This window comes from Pogonomyrmex barbatus, unplaced genomic scaffold (assembly GCF_055798465.1).
Source record: "Pogonomyrmex barbatus isolate J1 unplaced genomic scaffold, ASM5579846v1 scaffold3, whole genome shotgun sequence".
In the NCBI taxonomy this organism is placed as follows: domain Eukaryota; kingdom Metazoa; phylum Arthropoda; class Insecta; order Hymenoptera; family Formicidae; genus Pogonomyrmex; species Pogonomyrmex barbatus.
Window position 1 is genome coordinate 19,959,377 of NW_028297127.1, and position 19,528 is coordinate 19,978,904.

General features: G+C 37.6%; 4 protein-coding genes across 4 annotated transcripts; 2 read left to right on the forward strand and 2 right to left on the reverse strand.

Moving 5' to 3' along the window:
- The first annotated feature begins 3,351 nt into the window (after nt 1-3,351).
- P5CS (Delta[1]-pyrroline-5-carboxylate synthase) lies at nt 3,352-13,365 on the forward strand. The gene is made up of 6 exons (XM_011633792.3): nt 3,352-4,226; nt 6,984-7,329; nt 9,830-10,477; nt 10,684-11,501; nt 12,114-12,404; nt 12,619-13,365. Exons 1-6 carry the CDS (start codon nt 4,125-4,127, stop codon nt 12,784-12,786), a joined length of 2,373 nt encoding a protein of 790 aa, XP_011632094.2. The 5' UTR covers nt 3,352-4,124; the 3' UTR covers nt 12,787-13,365.
- Nucleotides 13,366-14,152: 787 nt separating this feature from the next.
- U4-U6-60K (U4-U6 small nuclear riboprotein factor 60K) lies at nt 14,153-16,442 on the reverse strand. The gene is made up of 4 exons (XM_011633791.3): nt 15,682-16,442; nt 15,209-15,586; nt 14,928-15,141; nt 14,153-14,856 (listed from the first exon to the last, which is right to left on the reverse strand). Exons 1-4 carry the CDS (start codon nt 16,205-16,207, stop codon nt 14,403-14,405), a joined length of 1,572 nt encoding a protein of 523 aa, XP_011632093.1. The 5' UTR covers nt 16,208-16,442; the 3' UTR covers nt 14,153-14,402.
- A 254-nt stretch (nt 16,443-16,696) lies between these two features.
- Nucleotides 16,697-17,568, reverse strand: LOC105423861 (histone H2B). Its single transcript, XM_011633790.3, has one exon. The coding sequence runs from the start codon at nt 17,490-17,492 to the stop codon at nt 17,121-17,123; it is 372 nt and encodes a 123-aa protein (XP_011632092.1). The 5' UTR covers nt 17,493-17,568; the 3' UTR covers nt 16,697-17,120.
- Nucleotides 17,569-18,448: 880 nt separating this feature from the next.
- On the forward strand, nt 18,449-19,326 carry LOC105423860 (histone H4). Its single transcript, XM_011633788.2, has one exon. It carries the CDS (start codon nt 18,492-18,494, stop codon nt 18,801-18,803), a length of 312 nt encoding a protein of 103 aa, XP_011632090.1. The 5' UTR covers nt 18,449-18,491; the 3' UTR covers nt 18,804-19,326.
- The last annotated feature ends 202 nt before the right edge of the window (nt 19,327-19,528 follow it).

The following is a 19,528-nucleotide window of genomic DNA, read 5'->3' on the forward strand; positions in this document are numbered from 1 at the left end:
TCTCTCTCTCTCTCTCTCTCTCTCTCTCTCTCTCTCTCTTCTCTCTCTCTCTCTCTCTCTCTCTCTCTCTCTCTCTCTCTCTCTCTCTCTCTCTCTCTCTCTCTCTCTCTCTCTCTCTCTCTCTCTCTCTCTCTCTCTCTCTCTCTCTCTCTCTCTCTCTCTCTCTCTCTCTCTCCCTCCCTCTCTCTCCCTCCCTCCCTCTCTCTCCTCCCTCCCTCTCCATCCTTCCCCCTCTCTCTCTCTCTCTCTTTCATTCTTTTGCCGCGCGATATCATTCCGCCTGTGCAGAAACTTCTTGTCGGATGTCATTAACCTCATGCCCCATCGTCCGTACGGTTTTTTTTTTCTTCAGCAACTCGCATTTCGTTCGCCAATGTGTGTTGCGCCGCGATTTAACAGCGGTCGATTCAATTCGGTAACGTTACTCGGAAATGAGCACGGTGCTATTCTTTTTGTTCAAGTTGCGCTGGGTGTTCTTATCTCGTGGCTTTAATTACTCGGATGGAAACTTAAATAAGTATGCGTTATCTTTATTGCGAAATATATGAACGATGCGTAGGTTGTGATAGAATCAAGGCCATATATGAAACATGCTCTTGCCCATTTTTAAAGGGCAATAGATTTATCGGGAATGAAAATCTAATTAAACATTATTTTTATTCTCATCATCGACATTAAGATCAAACATTTCTATACTTGATATTTAAATTAAGATTCCGTTAAAGCCGAGTCAATTTCTCTCACGTCATTTAATTATGGAGAGAACATGGGTGTTATTCGATATTCGATTTCTAACTTTTTATGAATGGTACGGGAAATAACGATTATATTTTCAAGTATTTCGCACCGTAAAAACTTTCTGAATGTACTAAAAACGATGCATTATCAATTCAGCTTTGTAGCACGTACTCCTTTATAAATTTGTATTTCGCCAAAGTTTCACAAGTAAAAAGGACCAAAGTATACTTGAAACGAAAACGAAAACCAATACAATTTGGGCTCTCTATCAACTCTTCAGTGCGCCGTTATAAGTGAATTTTGTGCAGGATTTATATTCCACATTCTAAAATGAGATATAAAATTATATTATCCTCTTATCTCTCGGCCAGTTATACACGAGATGCAGGCTCGATCTTCATTTACACAGCAGCACACACATAATTCGTACGTGGCTCGTGTGGAAATTTATAAAAGTGATTTATCAGCGAAATGAATCCTTTCGATGAAAGGAGACATAGCCGACACAGGCACGATGATCACGAAATCAAAAGGCACTTTTTGCTAACCGACTTATAAGTTAATTCTCTTTAAGCCCTTCCGACAGCGAGGCCGTCGGCTTACGAGCTGCGAATCCGAAAGCTAATGGATATAAAATCCACAATAGGGATTGATGCCACGTAATGGACAAATCGATAGACGAGCAAGTAAATTATCGGAGATATTCCAAATGCCTGTACCATCACTCGAGACAGATCGCTGACAATAACGAGTAGATAGTTTCGCATGTACAATACGTTTGATAATGAGTAGGACATACGGGATACCGATATTGGCGTTACGCGTATTATCACGTCATATGATTTATAATCTGGATCTACCAGAATTAACTGCCAGATACGCACGTGTAGAATTGCGTGTATAATTGCGTGTTGGTTTCTCTATGTAAGAAAGATATATATATATATAAATCTACGTGAAATTTTAATTTTTAATTAAATTATTACAATTACAATTATCTGAAAATTACAAGTTTGATTTATCGATCGCTCAGCAAATATGAATAAGAGCACCGTTCTTGGTTTATTTCTGGATCACCAATCGGAACTTTTAGGTTTGATGTACCACTCCAGCGAAATGCAAGTTCGTTCATTAAAAGCTTTGTTAGCGCGAGCTTGCTAATAAACATAAGCTAAAGCAGCTCACAGAAATTTATTCAAGAATTATGTGTTATTTAAAGAAGAATGTAGTTAAAGGGATTTTATCAGACTCGGACAGCGTTGTTGAGGTATTCTCGTTGTACACCTTTGTATGAGCTTCCATTCAGCTTGTAAGCTGCTCGCGACAGGACATCCTAAAGAGGATTATTTATAAGTTAAGAGTGAAAAAACAAGGATTTTCGATTATTTGCCTTATCAGCTTTTTCGCTGACAGGTCGCTCCATCGACGGATTTATTCCGTTGATAAATCGTTTTTACCATAATTTCTACACTATTTACGTACGAATTATATGCTCTCGTTTATCTTGCATAGATTATTTAAATAAATAATTAATATTATCAGTCAATACATTAATATGACATTATTAAATTTATTAATAGACTAATAAGAATAATTCTCTCGCTCCATAAATTTAATACGATTATTATTTGCTCTTTTATACATAAAAATCCATAAAATTTTTAATTCAGATTTGTGATTGGAACACTATTTATATTTGTTAAAGGAAATATATCATATTATTGGTTTATATGCTAGGAACAAGCCCTAAATATATCGGAAAAGAGATATTTCTATTTATATGAAAAATTTCCAAGATCTATTTTTCTAAGATAAAATTTTTCCATTTTCTGTTTTTTTCGCTGTTCTACAATGTGATTGTTCCATGAGAGAAATTCTTTTTCCGTCTGTTATTCACGTCTGTTTCTGGGAGGACCATAAACGGGAGGAATTTGTCTGCAAGAATGAATTCTAGTAACGTCAAAGCACTTCGTAAGAGAAGCGAAGCTTTACATATCGTCACTCGGGAGCACAAAAAAATAAGAGGACTTTCGATAAAATGCACGTGTATAGACATACACATTGTACAAGTAATATATAACATACGTCTATCACGTTACGTATGATGTAATGACACGTGGTCAGTTATAAATTCGATAAGAATCTTGGAAAATACAAGTAATAGGCTACGCCTCGTGAGATATCGTCTCAAGCACGATAGGCCTCTTCACGCGCACGCACACACGCGTACATGCACATCGCTTTAGATCGCTTTAGATTCCACGTGATGATCAGCAATTTTATTTCGTGTACCGTCAATTGATATTTTGCATGGGACAAACAGGAGGACGGAGAGAAACAATGTAAATAAATAAATCGCGTCATTGCGTATTTGCGTAATTGTGCGACGCGCGCGCGAAACTACGCTACGTTGCACGTCGTGTAATTTTTGACCAATTTTATCGGATATATAGATCGGTTTGCTCGCACGCACCGTGACATGTCGCGCACGTGACATATGACGCAAAGTCGACGAAAAAGAATGGGTTACGTTATCAGCGACTTTGTTTGCTCGATTCGCAATCCTCGGGGTCGAAGTTCGCCCGAGCGACGCGGCGGCTGCATATCGTCGTGTACAAAGACGAGTCTCGTAACTCCGCTCGCGTCCGGTACATGTAAACTCGAATTTTGCGTAGTCCAGGGACCCAGGGCCGAGAAACGTTTGGAAAAAAACAGCGGAACGTAAGGTCGGACGTGACGTGCGCGACGTCGCCCAGATTTCCCCGGCGGAAGAGATGCCTTCCTCCGATCTGCCTCCTCCCTCGCGAATCTTCGTTCGCCCGATGCGTTCTCCAATCTGGTCGCGATAACAACGTCTTTCGAAATGATTTTGTAGTAGAAAGCAGTAGTGTGTCGTTGACCATCGTCGCGGCCGGTCTGCCTCGGTGATGAGATAGGACATCGCAGTCCCGTCTCTCCTCTCTCGTCTCGCGCGCGATTTGTCTCACCTTTCTTTTTCCCTCCGCTCCGATCCGGCCCGGAGAATCCGGCAAATTAATCAAGACCACCCCGCTCGATCGACGTTTTTATTCCCTTAGCTAGAGCGGATATCCGTGACACGCGATCGAATGCACGTGACGTCTTTTCTTTTTCATCGTGTACCTTGCTGCGCCAGTAAACGATTTTTTCACGCGTGTCTCGGTCAGTCTCGATTAATGTCCTTCGGAGTGATAGATAATCGTTAGACAATTGTAATTATTCGGACGCGAGTTTTCCGAGCGACAACTTTCGATCCCGGAATTCTCCGAGAGAGTGAGAGAGAAAGAGAGAGAGAGAGAGAGAGAGAGAGAGAGAGAGAGGGGGGAGCTCAGTTAATTGTCCCGAGGAAGAGATATCAGAAGATCACCATGTACTCGATCTTGCTCCTAACGAGATCTGTCCGGTTTGGTAATTCGCCACGAAGACTGGCCTCGTCGTTCATGGGATCGTCGCGCTTGCCGCAGCTAATAGTACGTGGAGTATTATGTATTACTTCGTACTTCTATTGTCGTACTCATTTGCCGACGAAGAGCATTTACACACGTCCGAGTTAACGTTGGAGTAACGCGACCGATCGCGTAAATCTGGAGGAGAAAACTAGGCGACTAACGTGATTTTGCACGAATTTACATTTACGAGACGTAAATGTTTCGCGGACCTTTATACTTTATTTGTTTTTAAAACTTGTCTCTCGATCGACCGTATTGATCCGGTACGTCCGGTGTATTGTCCCTTGAAATTCGCGAAGAATTTCTGATACTGATACCGGGACCGGGTTCGAAATGACGTTAAGACAGAGTACAACGTGAACCCGACGTGTGTAACGAGTTCCATTACGTTGTAACATCGATACGAAACATGCGGTGCGACAGATAGTCGCCCATCGGTGAAACTTCGCCTCTTGAAAATGAACACGTTCGCTCGTCCGCTATCGTCGGACGCGCATACAAACCTGCAAATCGAAAAGTGACCAATTCCACCGATAACTGGCACAATTTATCAGGAGGGGGAGGGGGGTACCGATACGTTCGCGCTTTACGTTGTAAGTGTCTCGTGTCTCCCGAATCAAACCTTGATAATGCAGAATATGATGCGCCGCAACGATAACATTAACATAACATAGATAACATGACACGATGGTATAACACGGATATTGGATAATCGTCGAATGACTACTAATTTTATGGCTACTAAATAATAAAAAATATATCACATCATTGGATAAAAAAAAATATATCATATCAAATGGATGGCCACAGATGACAAGAAATTTATTTATTATCTATATAGTAGTAAAAAAGATAAACATGAATAAAGGAAGGGGATTTCAAAAATTTGAAATAATTTATTCGTTGTATGTGTGGTTATACATTTTTATAATAATAAGAGCGTTTCGCGTTTCTGAATATAGAATATAAAAGAAACCAAAAATAATGATATCGATAATAGTATAATAAAAACGAAACAAATATAATCTCTCTCTCTCTCTCTCTCTCTCTCTCTCTGAAAATGTAATAAATAGAATTGTTTCATTTATTCATCAACGTACATTTTATAAATTAATAAATTTGTTTTAACGGTGACAGTAATTATGAGATTACGTGTGTGGTACACGAAATATATAATTAAATATAACGTTTTATCATTCTTCATTACCAGTACACTATTCTTTTTTGCATTATTGTAATAAAGATATCTTTTTCTGTTTTTTAACAATACTAAATTTTACAAAATTTATTAGTGTAGTTATCAATATTTGCAAATAAAATTATCGATGTACACGTGTGAAAAATTGCGCATTTCTCTCTCTATCTCGCGAATAATATATAGCCAGGAACTGATATATAAAAATAGAATGCATCTTGGCGCAAAGATAAGCGGGTTACGATATGATTTATAACGCGCAATCAGTAATCGCGTAACGAAACATCTCTGCAATTGTGAAAATTGCATTTATGTCACAACACATGGATAATTATGTTTGCTTTCGTATTGAGAAGACTATTTCATCTGAGCATAATAGAAAATACACGCGTGATCTTGAGTATCGTGTTTTTTTGTTAATCTAAATTAACAGCTACAGCAGTTATCAAACTTGTGGGCTTGAAGTGAGAAAATGAGAGATATGGAGAATTACAGACGGATCGTAAACAGATATCTGATATATTATCGTTTGCTATGAATCTCCTTAGATAATTTAACACAAAATTATTTTGTACTAATGCAGTAAAGAGCACTATCGGTAGATAGATGCATCTTAATTAAGTTTATTATTATTTATTTCAGAAAATTTATGCGCGATGCAGATAAAATTTTTAATATTTGCGACGAGTTATGTTTATTCTACTCCTCCAAGGGGATATATAATTTTTGCAATAAATTTCAATCTTCAATCTTAATTTTTAAATTTAAATAAACTTTCGCTTGGTATTGCAAAAAACATAGATAAAAATTAATACAGACTTAAATAAAATTTATTTTATATTATTACACACTGTGCCCGCGAATACAGACATTTACAATAAATATTTTATTAAACCGTAGTAAAATCGATGAATCAATAACATCGTCGTGTACAAAGATAAGACACGATGATAATCTTTATGTTTAAATGGCACTTGGAAAATACCACGCCAGATTGTACTTTGACTAATTCAAAATGATTACGCGAAAAAAATTAGCTTCGCTCACTGACGTAATTTAACTTTAAATACTCTGGCAAACTTTATTAGATTTACCGCGTAAGTATACTCAAATAAATATGACCTAAGCATAAGCAGATAGCTCCAGGAGTCTCTTCTCTCTCTCCCTCCCTCCTCTCTCTCTCTCTCTCTCTCTCTCTCTCTCTCTCTCTCTCTCTCTCTCTCTCTCTCTCTCTCTCTCTTCCTTACTAATCTCTACTAATGTCTTACATCGTTACAACTTCATAATTTCTTCGATGAAGTCTCAAAACTTTCCAACAATGCTAGACCTCTTTGCTTCGCGAAAACGCGAGCGCAGAGCGCGCGGAGTAACTAATAACATCTTACTCACACCTAACAAGTATTTGTCAGGCAATGTTTAATATAATAAATCTCTTGCCCATTGAAACGATAATTTATTCAGGGCTTTTATCCTCTTTCTTTCTCTTCCTACCTTCCCTTCTTTCTCTCTCTCTCTCTCTTACAGCCTTACATTCTTTCCTTATCGCGATTTTATCTCATTTGTCATGAAAAAAACTTTTCAAGAGTAATGGCGTGTCGCAAGGGTACGTGCGGAGGGAATTACAAACGTCAGAGAGACCACGAAGGCAACAGACCTTTACGGAGCGCAGCGAATTGAAATACGCCCGTCGGCTGGTAATCAAGCTCGGCAGCGCCGTTATAACCAGGGAGGACGAACACGGCCTCGCTCTCGGACGTCTAGCGTCTATCGTCGAGCAGGTAGCCGAATGCCAGATCGATGGCCGCGAATGCGTCATGGTGACTAGCGGGGCGGTCGCCTTTGGCAAGCAAAAGCTCACCCAAGAGCTTTTAATGTCCATGTCGATGAGAGAGACTCTGAGCCCAACGGACCACACGCGGGAGCATGCAGGTACGCTTCCCCTTTTTAAGGGCCCTTTCTAAGGGCTTTCGCTTTTTATTCGCATATTGCTCGACAATTATTTCCTGATCCTCAATAAAAAATAGCTCATGAGATAACTACGCTCGAATAATTAGCGAATACTAACGTTTATACCTTGCGATAATAATTATGAGAGGATATATCGATAGATTTATTTTCCATTTGGACAAGAATCGATCGGTACTGAAAAATTCTGCTGACTTTACTTTTATTTGCCGTATGCTTCTGCTTTTATTTATGCTTCCGTGTATATCTCATAATTTTACAAGAATGCAGCTTACCCCAACGCTACGATGTCCCGCGCTCAAAGGCTATTGTTTACAAGTCCCTAAATTTCAAATTGACCTATTTCGTAAGTAATGAATCTCATCTCCTTTACTCTTCCTGCAAGACGGGCCACTGAAAAGCCAACGTTGGACGTGATAATTGGCGCGGGAGTATGCCAATTTAATGTTCCTCCTCCGCACATACACATTCGTTCCATCAGATACGATATCAAGGATGCTACGTATTCGATAGACGCTTGCTTTAATTAATATTTTCATGCGCGAATGATAAGAGGTGGATTTTGGTGTATGTAGATACACGAGCAAACTGCCATTAGCATAATTGAGACCAGAATATAATAATCCTATAGTTTGCGTTATGTTCCTTTGTAAGACTTCCGCTCGAATAACAGTACTAATCAATAACGTTCTCATTAATGTCAATTATTTATTACATATCACATATATAATATATAGTATAATTGGCATTAATGAGATAATATATTATATATTACAAGCTGTGTGTACAGAACAATTAATTTCTACCATTTGAATAATATTCTTTCAAGACAATACAAGGAGCGAATACGTGGCGCCATTTCTTTATGTTTTGTGAAATGAAATATATCCGATTTTTCTAAAATGAACAAAACCGATAGAAAATCGATAAATATAATGATGTAACAAAGAGATTCTCAAGTTTCATCCTGAAAATATATACGATAAATGACATTCATTTTCTTAGGATGAGTACATCCTGAGAATAAATATAAAGCTATACCGTGTGAATATTCTAAGTATATCTCAAGAATAAGAAATAATATACTGTATAAACATTCTTGACTACATTCTGCTAATATATAGCTAATATATATAATATATCACGCAGATATTATACGAATGTATATGCGACATGATCACAGTACAGTTTCAGCATAAAATATAATATTAGAAAATTAAATATTATATTGTAATAGCAATCGAGATAGAATTAAATTACTGCTCTATCATCTTTGTTGATGTTAAAATATTTTAAACATCGGACTCTTAAAGATTCTAAAAATAAATCTCAAATATATGAAAGTGTAAAATTATTGAATTATCGTTTTCTTGATAAAATAATTTATAATTTTAGTATTTTGACAGAGGAATCTGTATTTGCAGCTGCTTGCATGAAGATACACTGTCAGTTTCGTGCTAACGCGTATACCGAGACACTGCTAGGTGTTTCTTGATAATTTATTCCTTGTGTGAATTATTATTCTCGGATGGAAACAAATATTTCATATAGCATCGATCCTCAGGAAAACAATAACTTCCTCAACAACGAATTTCCTCTCCGTTGATATACGTAGATATACGTACGATAGAAATGCTCTTATTGGTATTGTAATCAATGCTATTCCTCACTAACGATTCATTGATTTAGTATAGTATATGTGTGTGGAGAATAGAGATAATATACCGCAAACAATTCACATGCATGAGATGTTGATATTTTTCGAGACAGACGAGCGAGTCAACTTTGAAAATTATACATATATATTTTTTTTAATATCTCACCAGTCATTACAAAATTAAAAATGTACGAAAGAAAAGTGGCGCATGTGCTACCTGAAACGAACAGTAGAGAACAGTGAGAAGTTTCTTCAATAAATTGCACCGTCGCAGAGACGTTAACAAGCGGTTTTTTTTCTTGAAATGACCATAAATAACCATTTGAGGATTTTTAGAAAAAGGAAACAAATCGATCGTTCGTAAATTTAACTGTCTGTAAAAATATCCAAGCGGGAAACGCTAACTATCCGAATATCTGTCTGGGGCAACCTGCCAATGACAACGTCCGGTCTGTTTATACATGTATGTCTGTATAGATTGAGCTAACGACCGACTGACCGACGACGAATTTCCCGCGGGATTCTGTTTGTCCTGTGAATTTTGTCGAGTGCATCGTCCAATCGATCGCACGCATTTCGAGAACGATGCACGTTTCCTCGACGTCTTACTAATGATCCGCTTGTTTTGTCACTCTCGTTGCGACGAGAGTCTCCCCCAAAAACTGCTTCCAACTGTTTCAAGAATCGCTCGCGTTGTTCCGCAGACTCCCTTCTTCCCTGCTTCCCCACCTCCGTCGGCATTGTACTCCCCGAAGTAAGAGAAAGGACGTTCGGTAACTTACGGTCCTTGATACTATATTCATGCAGGAACTATGTTGGAACCTAGAGCAGCTGCCGCGGTGGGCCAGTCTGGTCTCATGTCTCTCTACGACGCGATGTTCGCCCAGTACGGCGTCAAGATCGCCCAGGTGCTGGTGACCAAGCCCGACTTCTACAACGAGGAGACGCGGAAAAATCTCTTCAGCACCCTGAGCGAGCTGATCAGCCTGAACATCGTGCCGATCATCAACACGAACGACGCGGTATCCCCGCCGCCGGATGTAGACGAAGAGGTCGCCGGTAGTGGCGGCAGACGAGGAATATCCATCAAGGACAACGACTCCCTGGCAGCCATGCTGGCAGCTGAGGTCCAGGCGGACCTGTTGGTCCTCATGAGCGACGTCGACGGGATCTATAATCTTCCACCCTGGCAAGACGGCGCGAAGATGCTGCATACCTTCAGTTCCGACCTTAGGGATACCATCAAGTTCGGACAGAAGTCGAAGGTAGGCACGGGCGGCATGGACTCGAAGGTTAACGCCGCTCTTTGGGCGATGGACCGTGGCGTTGCAGTGGTCATCTGCAACGGCACCCAGGAAAAAGCCATTAAGAGCATCATGTCGGGCAGGAAGATCGGAACGTTCTTCACGCAGGCTGCCGGCTCGTCCACTCCCGTCGAGGTGGTCGCCGAAAATGGTAATATTTTATCTTTCGTCTTCAAGATTTCAAGGTTTTGTTTAAGAACCTTTAAGATAAAGAAACGCATATAAAATTTGGAAAGAATGGACCAAAACCGAGGTCTAAAACATCACTAATTGAAGTCACTAAATAGCTAATATAATTTGTTTTATTAATTATATATCACTTTGACGAAATTACAAACGTGTGGAATAACATTTCAGCCCGCGTTGGCAGTAGAACGCTACAGGCGTTACGCCCCGAGGAACGGGCCGAATGTATTACAACCCTCGCGGACTTGTTGGAGTCTAGGCAGCCCGAGATTCTCGAGGCGAACGCGCTGGATCTGGATGCCGCGAGTAAGAACAATTTGGCGACAGCACTGTTATCACGTCTGTCCCTGACACCGGCGAAACTCAAGTCCCTGAGTTCTGGTCTACGTCAGATCGCGGACAGCTCGTTGAACAACGTGGGTCGCGTGATCCGTAGAACCAGATTGGCCGACGGTTTGGAGTTGCGGCAGGTAACGGTGCCCATCGGCGTGCTGCTAGTGATCTTCGAATCCAGACCGGACAGTCTGCCTCAGGTAGCCGCCTTGGCCATGTCCAGTGCCAACGGACTTCTCCTGAAGGGCGGCAAGGAGGCTACTCAGAGCAATAAGTACCTAATGATACTCGTGAAGGAGGCGTTGGACAAGTTCGGCGCTTCAAACGCAATTTCGCTCGTTTCAACGAGGGAGGACGTGGGCGACCTTCTCTCGATGGAGAAACATATAGATCTCATCATCCCTCGTGGTAGCTCGGAGCTGGTTCGTACGATCCAGGAACAGTCTAAGCATATACCCGTCCTGGGACACGCCGAGGGAATCTGCCACGTTTACGTCGACAAGAACGCGGATCTAACGAAGGCGATGAGGATCGTTAGGGATTCCAAGTGCGATTACCCCGCCGCGTGCAACGCTATGGAGACGTTGCTGATACATGAAAGTGTTATGAGCGGCAGTTTCTTTAGCGACGTGTGCAGCATGTTGCATAAAGAAGGGGTGAGTTAGTTTTTCTCCTGTATTTTAAAAAAAATTATAAAATATATCTGGCAAACACATATATATTTGTCATATAACATATATAAAAATCTACACGTTTTACATCTATGCGTTATATGACATTTATATTCGATTTGTTTGTTCGGGTATAAAAATGTATAAACAGTTTCTTATCTCTTTTAATTAGCTTTTTAAAGAGAATCAAAGGATTTGTCCGTGCAGGTAGTAGTTTCGAAAAATTTTAAGAATTACGAATTACATTTCTAACTAGAAACTAGAAACTTCTAGTTTCGTGTCGTGTTGCTTCGTGTTACTTCGCGTTCGTAAACCGAACTTTCATCATGAAACTTTTCACTGGGATTTCGTAAAATGTCAGAAGTTTATACTCAAGTTAAACTGAGACATATATTGGCTCCTTTGGAGAACGGAATAGGAAAGATTGACTTTCACACTTTCATTTTTTCGGAATATAAACGAAAGTAACTTTTGTGTGTGTTATTTTATTCCAAATCAATTATTAAAAGTCTCTTCGTTGTAATAATTAAAAATTATTATTTAACTGATTAATTATAAATATATTTTTCATATACATAACTCAAGAATATCCTTCAGGTAAAAATTAACTCCGGGCCAAAGCTAAGAGATTTATTGACCTTTGGTCCGCCTGCTGCCAAAAGCATGCGAACCGAATACGGCGCACTCGAATGTACCATAGAAGTAGTTACGGACGTTGATGATGCCATCAATCACATCCATAAATATGGTAGCAGCCATACCGATGTTATTGTCACCGAGGATACCGGTACAGCGATGCATTTCCAGAGAGAGGTTGACAGTGCGTGTGTGTTTCATAATGCCAGCACTAGATTTGCAGATGGTTATAGATTCGGTCTTGGAGCAGAGGTAAGACACAAAAAAAATGTAACTAGTCTTTTCGTTAAAAAAATTTCCTTCTTTAAAATTGCTCGAAACCGCGTCTAATTGTTAACGTGAATCGTTAACTGACATTGAATTGATAAAAGGGACTGCAATGTTTGTACAAAACATTAACATTAATAATGCATCTTGACACGATGGAAAGCCTAAATATAATTGACATAAAATAATTTTTCTTAAGGTCGGTATTTCCACGACACGTATCCACGCACGTGGTCCGGTAGGAGTAGATGGACTATTAACGACAAAGTGGATGTTGAAAGGCGATGGACACGCGGCCGCGGATTTCGCCGAAGGAGGCAGCAAAACTTGGCTTCATCAAGCCTTACCTCTCACAGAATCAGCGTGATTCGATCGCTTTAAACTTTGTGATCTCAGGATGGCTAGAATCATTCATAAGATACTAAACTTCTTTAAATAAATGAAAACGATACATATCGGGAAATATAAATCTCAGGAAGATACCAACTCAGCCACATAAGCTACGAATAAATCATCAAAAGTCCTACTTAATTATTTTTGCTATGTCAAATCTAAATTTAAAATTAAAGCGATGGAATTTATTGATGAGAATATTTATAAAATACGAAATTGTCGCTTTTGTGAAATAAGAAAACTTGACATCATAGCTATGTAATAGATTTAGAATAATTATTAGATTCATAAAGATGTAATCTTCGATTCACTTGATATTAATAAATTAATATAAATTATTATAAATACGCAGAATATATTATTATATTTTCACTATAAATAATTCCAGAAATAATATATTTATCGATATGCAAACGTACTTCATATATAATGTTAAACTTAATGTTAAACTTAAATTTAAACTTAAACTTAATGTTAAACTTAATGTTAAACTTAAGTACAATTGTAAATGGAGGAAGATAAATTAAACCTAAATGAGAGATTCTGTCAGAAAGATTCAAAGTTCATAACAGAAGTTCTGAAGTATTGTCGTGTTCAAAATATCTCTAGAAAGTTTGTTAATAACGTAACAGTAGCGAAATCTCGTTTCAGTTCTCATCTTGAAATGCACTCAACAAACCTCGGCACAATAGTTCGGATCTTGCAATTAACGTGCGCGATTCTTTGTCGAAAACGATATAAACGTTGACACAACAACAGTGAGCCTATTAAACAGGCAGCTGCCAGTTATAAATAACGTCAAAAGTTTATTACGATTATAAAAGATCTATTTTGCGAAAAACATATTTCTCCAAAACGAGTAAACGTTAAAGCTCGATTTTATGACGGCCATATCGGTTTTATGACGAGAAATGACACTCAACAAATTACTGCTTTATTTTTTAGTTTTCTCTTAAAATAATAATTTCTATAATGATTCTGAAACTTATGAAAGGTGCGAGAAATTAAAACATCTATTCGCTCTGTCACGTAGAATTCCTGAAATAATAATCATCGTCACGGCTGCTTGAGCATGATTGAAGAATGATTCGTTATTTCGGGAATTATTTTACATTACATGATAAATCGGACAGATGTCCCAGAATTTCAGAATTTCTCGCATGTTTTATAATTTTCAGGAAAGATCATGAAGTATTATATTTTTAAAGAAAAATTAAAAAATAAAGCTGTATGTAACAATTAATTTATTGTCATTTTTCATCTATCATATATCATAAATCAATATGGATCCGAATGTAGTGTATATTTAGAACAAAAAATATACAAAAACATTTTCAATATAAATAAAAAGACATTATTTTCAGGTATATTTTTTTAGATTTTTAGATAAAATTATATAATTACAATATAAAATTAATATGGTAATTTTATAAATTTGCAATATGTGTGACAAGTAAATCAGATATTTTTGTAACGTTTTACATTAATAATTTACATGCTTATGTAACATTTTATGAATTGTAAATGCTAGAAAGAAATTTTATTATCTCTAGTACAGTCCGTTGAGAAGGAATGTTTTTTTCAAATCTGTCATTCTGGGGCCCATAGCTTAAAAGTTCTATCATACGAACTAGTTACAATAAATTTATGATCAGGTGATACATCGGCACACATGACTTTTCCATCATGGCCTGGTAGCATCTTGAGAGGCTGCCATGTTTTGTTGGACCAAATTTTGGCTGTATTATCATAAGATGCGGTAACCAAGTATTGTCCTTCTATTCTCTGGTACTTGACATCAGATAGCAAATTGGTATGTGCCGGTATCGTGTATATACAAGTTCTTTTTCGCAAGTCCCATATCTTACAGGTATTATCCTCGCTCGCCGTCGCAACATGGAAACCATTCGGCGAGAAATCGATGCCAAAAATGGACGTTAAATGACCCTCCATAAACATTATGCATCTACCAGTACGCAAATCCCACACTCTACCAAAAGAGTCGTGACCGCCTGTAGCGCAAACGCTGCCGTCGCATTGAAAACTAAATAAATATATAAATACATAATAAATATGACTCAATATATAATAAATAACATATGCAAAAAAATATACCTGATACAATGTACTGCTCTAGCATGACCCTCTTGATGAAGTACTTCTGCTTGTTGCTCCAAATCCCATAATCGCCAAGACGCATCATAACAACATGTGCCGAGAAATCGTCCAGATGGATGAAAAGCTATTCTCGAAACCCTGTGAGGTTCATGTCCTTCCACTTCTGCTAATGGTTCTTCGCTATTGCCACCACTCCATAGTTTCACACTGCCTATTGTAAAATTCAGGACAATAAATCAGTTTATAATTTGGTATATTATTTATAATAATATGCATACCATCTGCTGCACAAGATGCTAGCACACAAGTTTGTCCCGCGTTTTCGCCTACCACATCTTCGGTTATTGTAGCTTTTGGGTGAAAAACAATACAGCCAACATTACAATTGTGTCCTTGTAAAGTGCGCAACAAAGTACAGTCGGGTACAGACCATAGTTTGCATAAACCTGACCATGAAGCTGTAGCAAGGATTTTTGAATTAGGGCTAAATTGACAAAACGAGATGGGTCTCCTATCCCCGATTTGCGAGCAGTAAATGCTTAATGCTTGTAATTTCTTCAAAAGTTCTTGTCGTTTTGCTGTACGAGCTGCAGCTGGTAATTGTAAATCCTGCCTTGCCTTTTCTAGCCGTACTTTTGCTCTGGGTAACGAATACGCTGTAAATATAAAGATTAAATAGTTCATAATATCAATCTGATAAAAACTTAAATATTTATACGATTTAGAATAAAATCATATAATCAGGCCTCACATGCTATCCACGAACGTGCAATTTGCAAGCTATCTGGACCTTCATGATACCAGGTTGTCTCTGTATCCTTTTCAATTGGGTAAGATGGTTTCTCTTCCTCCTCGTGCTTCTTTTTTATAGCATCTTCACCGACGCTGGCTAATAATTCTCTTAATCTTGTTCTTCTATCGGCTGGGCCCTCTCCAAACAGACAAATTGGTTCACCTAGTTGTCTCAAGTGTTTCTTTACCTCGGAATCATCTGTGGAAACGTTAATTTGTCTGGCCTTTTTTCTACGTTCAAATTCCTCCAAGAGTGCCTGTCGATCTTTGGACATTTCATCCTCCAATTCCATATATTCATTTGAAATGTGCACATTTCCCAATGAGACGGTATTATTGGCAGCATCGTTCGTATTTGTGACATCCTTTTCTTCGTCTGTAGTTTCAACGGCAGCTGCAAGTCGTGCACGTTCTGCTTCCTCCAGCGAGCCATAATGAACAGTTTTCTGTTTCTTCACATAAACCAAATCCTCGTCGTCAGACATTTTCAGAGGTTATGTATAATATGTAATCTTTCCGTTACAAAGAATTACACAGACTATCGAAATGAAATTATAAGATCTCAGGTCTATGAGCGATAGAAAAGATTTGAGCAAAAAGAGAAAATATTGACTTATAAATACAAAAGCATGGTAGTCTTCCTTAAATATATTAACATAACCTATATCACGTAAACCGGTCAACCAAACGCTCGAAACGTTTTTGTGAACCGCAACGCAGCTACATCAGAGACGCCAATATTACAAGCTTCAATTACATATATTGATATGCATTAATTCTGTTCGTAATGCAGAGACCTGACTTATCCATTTGAATCGGTAACAAGATTTATGCTCATTATTATTATTACTGGGCATACTGTCTTACTATAGTCACATTCGTAGACATAAAAAATATCTTTTATACTCATTTATGAATTTAGTTGTAGCAAATGAAAGAATAATTATATGAATAATCTAAAAATGTATTCGCAATATTATTCAATTGTTTTATTAACGTCTTCAAAATTTCGAAAAAAACTAATTTTACGTAAGCATATAAAATGTTTAATCAATTTATTCTTCTTAGTATTTTATGTATCTAATGTTTTCTTAATTGTACATAAGAAAAAAAAAAAAATTTCACAAGAAAATTTCGAATAGTGCGATCACGTATGCGTATATATCATTTCTATCTTTAATTATTTTCTCTTCTGATAATTGTTTAATCACATAAATGTCCTTTATTTCTAATATAATGTCTTTAAATCGATATTTATAGTTTAATAATAGTACAAGTTATTTCATAAATCAAATGAATGAAAAATTGTGGAAGAGGAAAATTAAGTAAACATGAGAGAATGTCCAACATTATAAAATATTGGGTGGCCCTGAAAAGGGCCGTTTCTGTGATAGCAATTCACTTGGAACTTGTATATTTGGTAACCGCCTTCGTTCCTTCACTAACAGCGTGCTTGGCCAACTCGCCGGGCAGGAGAAGCCTTACGGCAGTCTGAATCTCCCGAGATGTGATCGTGGAGCGCTTGTTGTAGTGAGCCAGTCGTGACGCCTCGGCCGCAATGCGCTCGAACACATCATTAACAAAGCTATTCATGATGCTCATAGCCTTGCTGGAGATTCCGGTGTCGGGATGAACCTGCTTCAACACCTTGTAAATGTAGATCGCGTAGCTCTCCTTCCTCTTCCGCTTCTTCTTCTTATCAGTCTTACTGATGTTCTTCTGAGCCTTCCCGGCTTTTTTCACCGCCTTGCCGCTAGCCTTTGGTGGCATGGTTGATTTTCTCACAAGATACCTTCGTACAAGAAACGCACAGAGGCAAGTTCGAGAATCGAATGTCGCTCGAACTGCCCCTGCATTTTTATATATAGGGAGAAATGCTGGTAGGGGAACACCAATCAGACACGAGCAACGCTTAACTCCTGTATCGCCGCAACGCCATTGGTAGACGCTGCGTAGCCAAGTAATACTCGTATCGTATCGCTCATTTTCCCTCTTCAGAGACAAAGTTTTCATTTTTAACTTTCTTAATTGAACAGTTAATGTATACCAAACTTTAGTCTCTTAATTTTATTTATTAATAGATCATGGCTGAAGTGGATTTAGCTTTAATATTATTGACTAAGCATTTTGTGGAGCAAATTTCATCAAATTTTATCAAAAAAAGTAATATTTTAGCAATTTTCTCTGCTTAGCATTAATGTGCATAAAAGTAGTGAATTTAAGTAATATTTTAATAAAATTTATAATACAACAATGTATTGAATTGCCTCAAAAAAGATTTATCATTAAAATTTAAATACTTTGACTCATACATTCTGAATTCTTCTATCGATAAAAGTCTAAAAGTAGCCTCTGGTTATAAGATATTTTTAGAAGCATTTTTATAAAAGATTCAGAATATTGGGCCTTAGAAACAATGCCTTAGAAATCCTGTTTGTATGTTATTGGATATTAAATTAAAATAGTCATAATTTTTTTTTATACTAATTTCATATTCTTTTTCTTCACATTTTGCAATGTTTTGAAATTGATAAATATAAATGAATATACTGTTTATATCGAATAATGAATAATTGAACAATAATGGAAAACGGTATAAGTGTATGTACCACATATAGGCCGAGAAATCGAGTGTACACTCCGATTGGCTAGCGTTAACGTGGTGGGGGAAAACCGAGTCCAGAAGGTATAAAAGCGCCGGCTTCGCTGCAACAGTCGTCATTCGTCTGCTCTTGCGTCAGTTGGTATCTGTTATCTTAGAGATTCAAGATGACTGGTCGCGGAAAGGGAGGAAAGGGGTTGGGAAAAGGAGGAGCGAAGCGTCACAGGAAAGTTCTTCGCGATAACATCCAAGGTATCACCAAGCCGGCTATTCGTCGTTTGGCACGACGTGGTGGCGTCAAGCGTATCTCTGGCTTGATCTACGAAGAAACTCGTGGTGTGTTGAAGGTCTTCCTCGAGAACGTTATTCGCGATGCTGTCACCTACACCGAACACGCGAAAAGGAAGACTGTGACTGCCATGGACGTTGTCTATGCCCTGAAGCGTCAAGGTAGAACTCTATACGGCTTCGGTGGTTAAGCGGAGAGCGGTGGACATTCAACCTAAATCGGCCCTTTTCAGGGCCACAAATACTTCAATGTTGGAACAACTTTTGTTTGCTATAAACTCATACGACTTACAATGAGTCTGCTATCTTATTTCATATGCACACACAAATTGCAAAAAGAATTTACATTTGATTCAAATTAAAAGATTTTACATCCGACATTTCAAGCATAAAAAGCAATAAAAAATATCTTAACTAAACAGCATGATCATTTTTTTTATTTTCAAATAAAATTTTTTAATTTTGACACGTGTAAACTTAACACAACTTACCTTACATCTCCTGATATTCTATAATTTATGCACTTTTAAAATAATGCATTTTACAATATAAAGAATTTGAATTTTTTTCTTGTTATATTCTTAAAGCGATTTTTTGATCGTTGTAAATATTAAATGAAGTGTTCTTTTATTAATTTTCAATCATATTGTGTTAAATGAAAATAAATATAGATATAGTATAGAAATAAATATAGTAATAGTATAGAAACAAAAACTGCTATAAATATATTCACATAATTGATAAAATCTACATTGAATGTATATGGAATATAAATTAAATAGTTAATAAGAGTTCATATTTGTATATAGAAAGCTTTAAGGTTATGGAGGTTATGACATACGCAAGCATCGATAGATAGTTTGTATAAAGTATGAAATTTTATAAAATACATAAAATATATACGGAAAGATGTAAT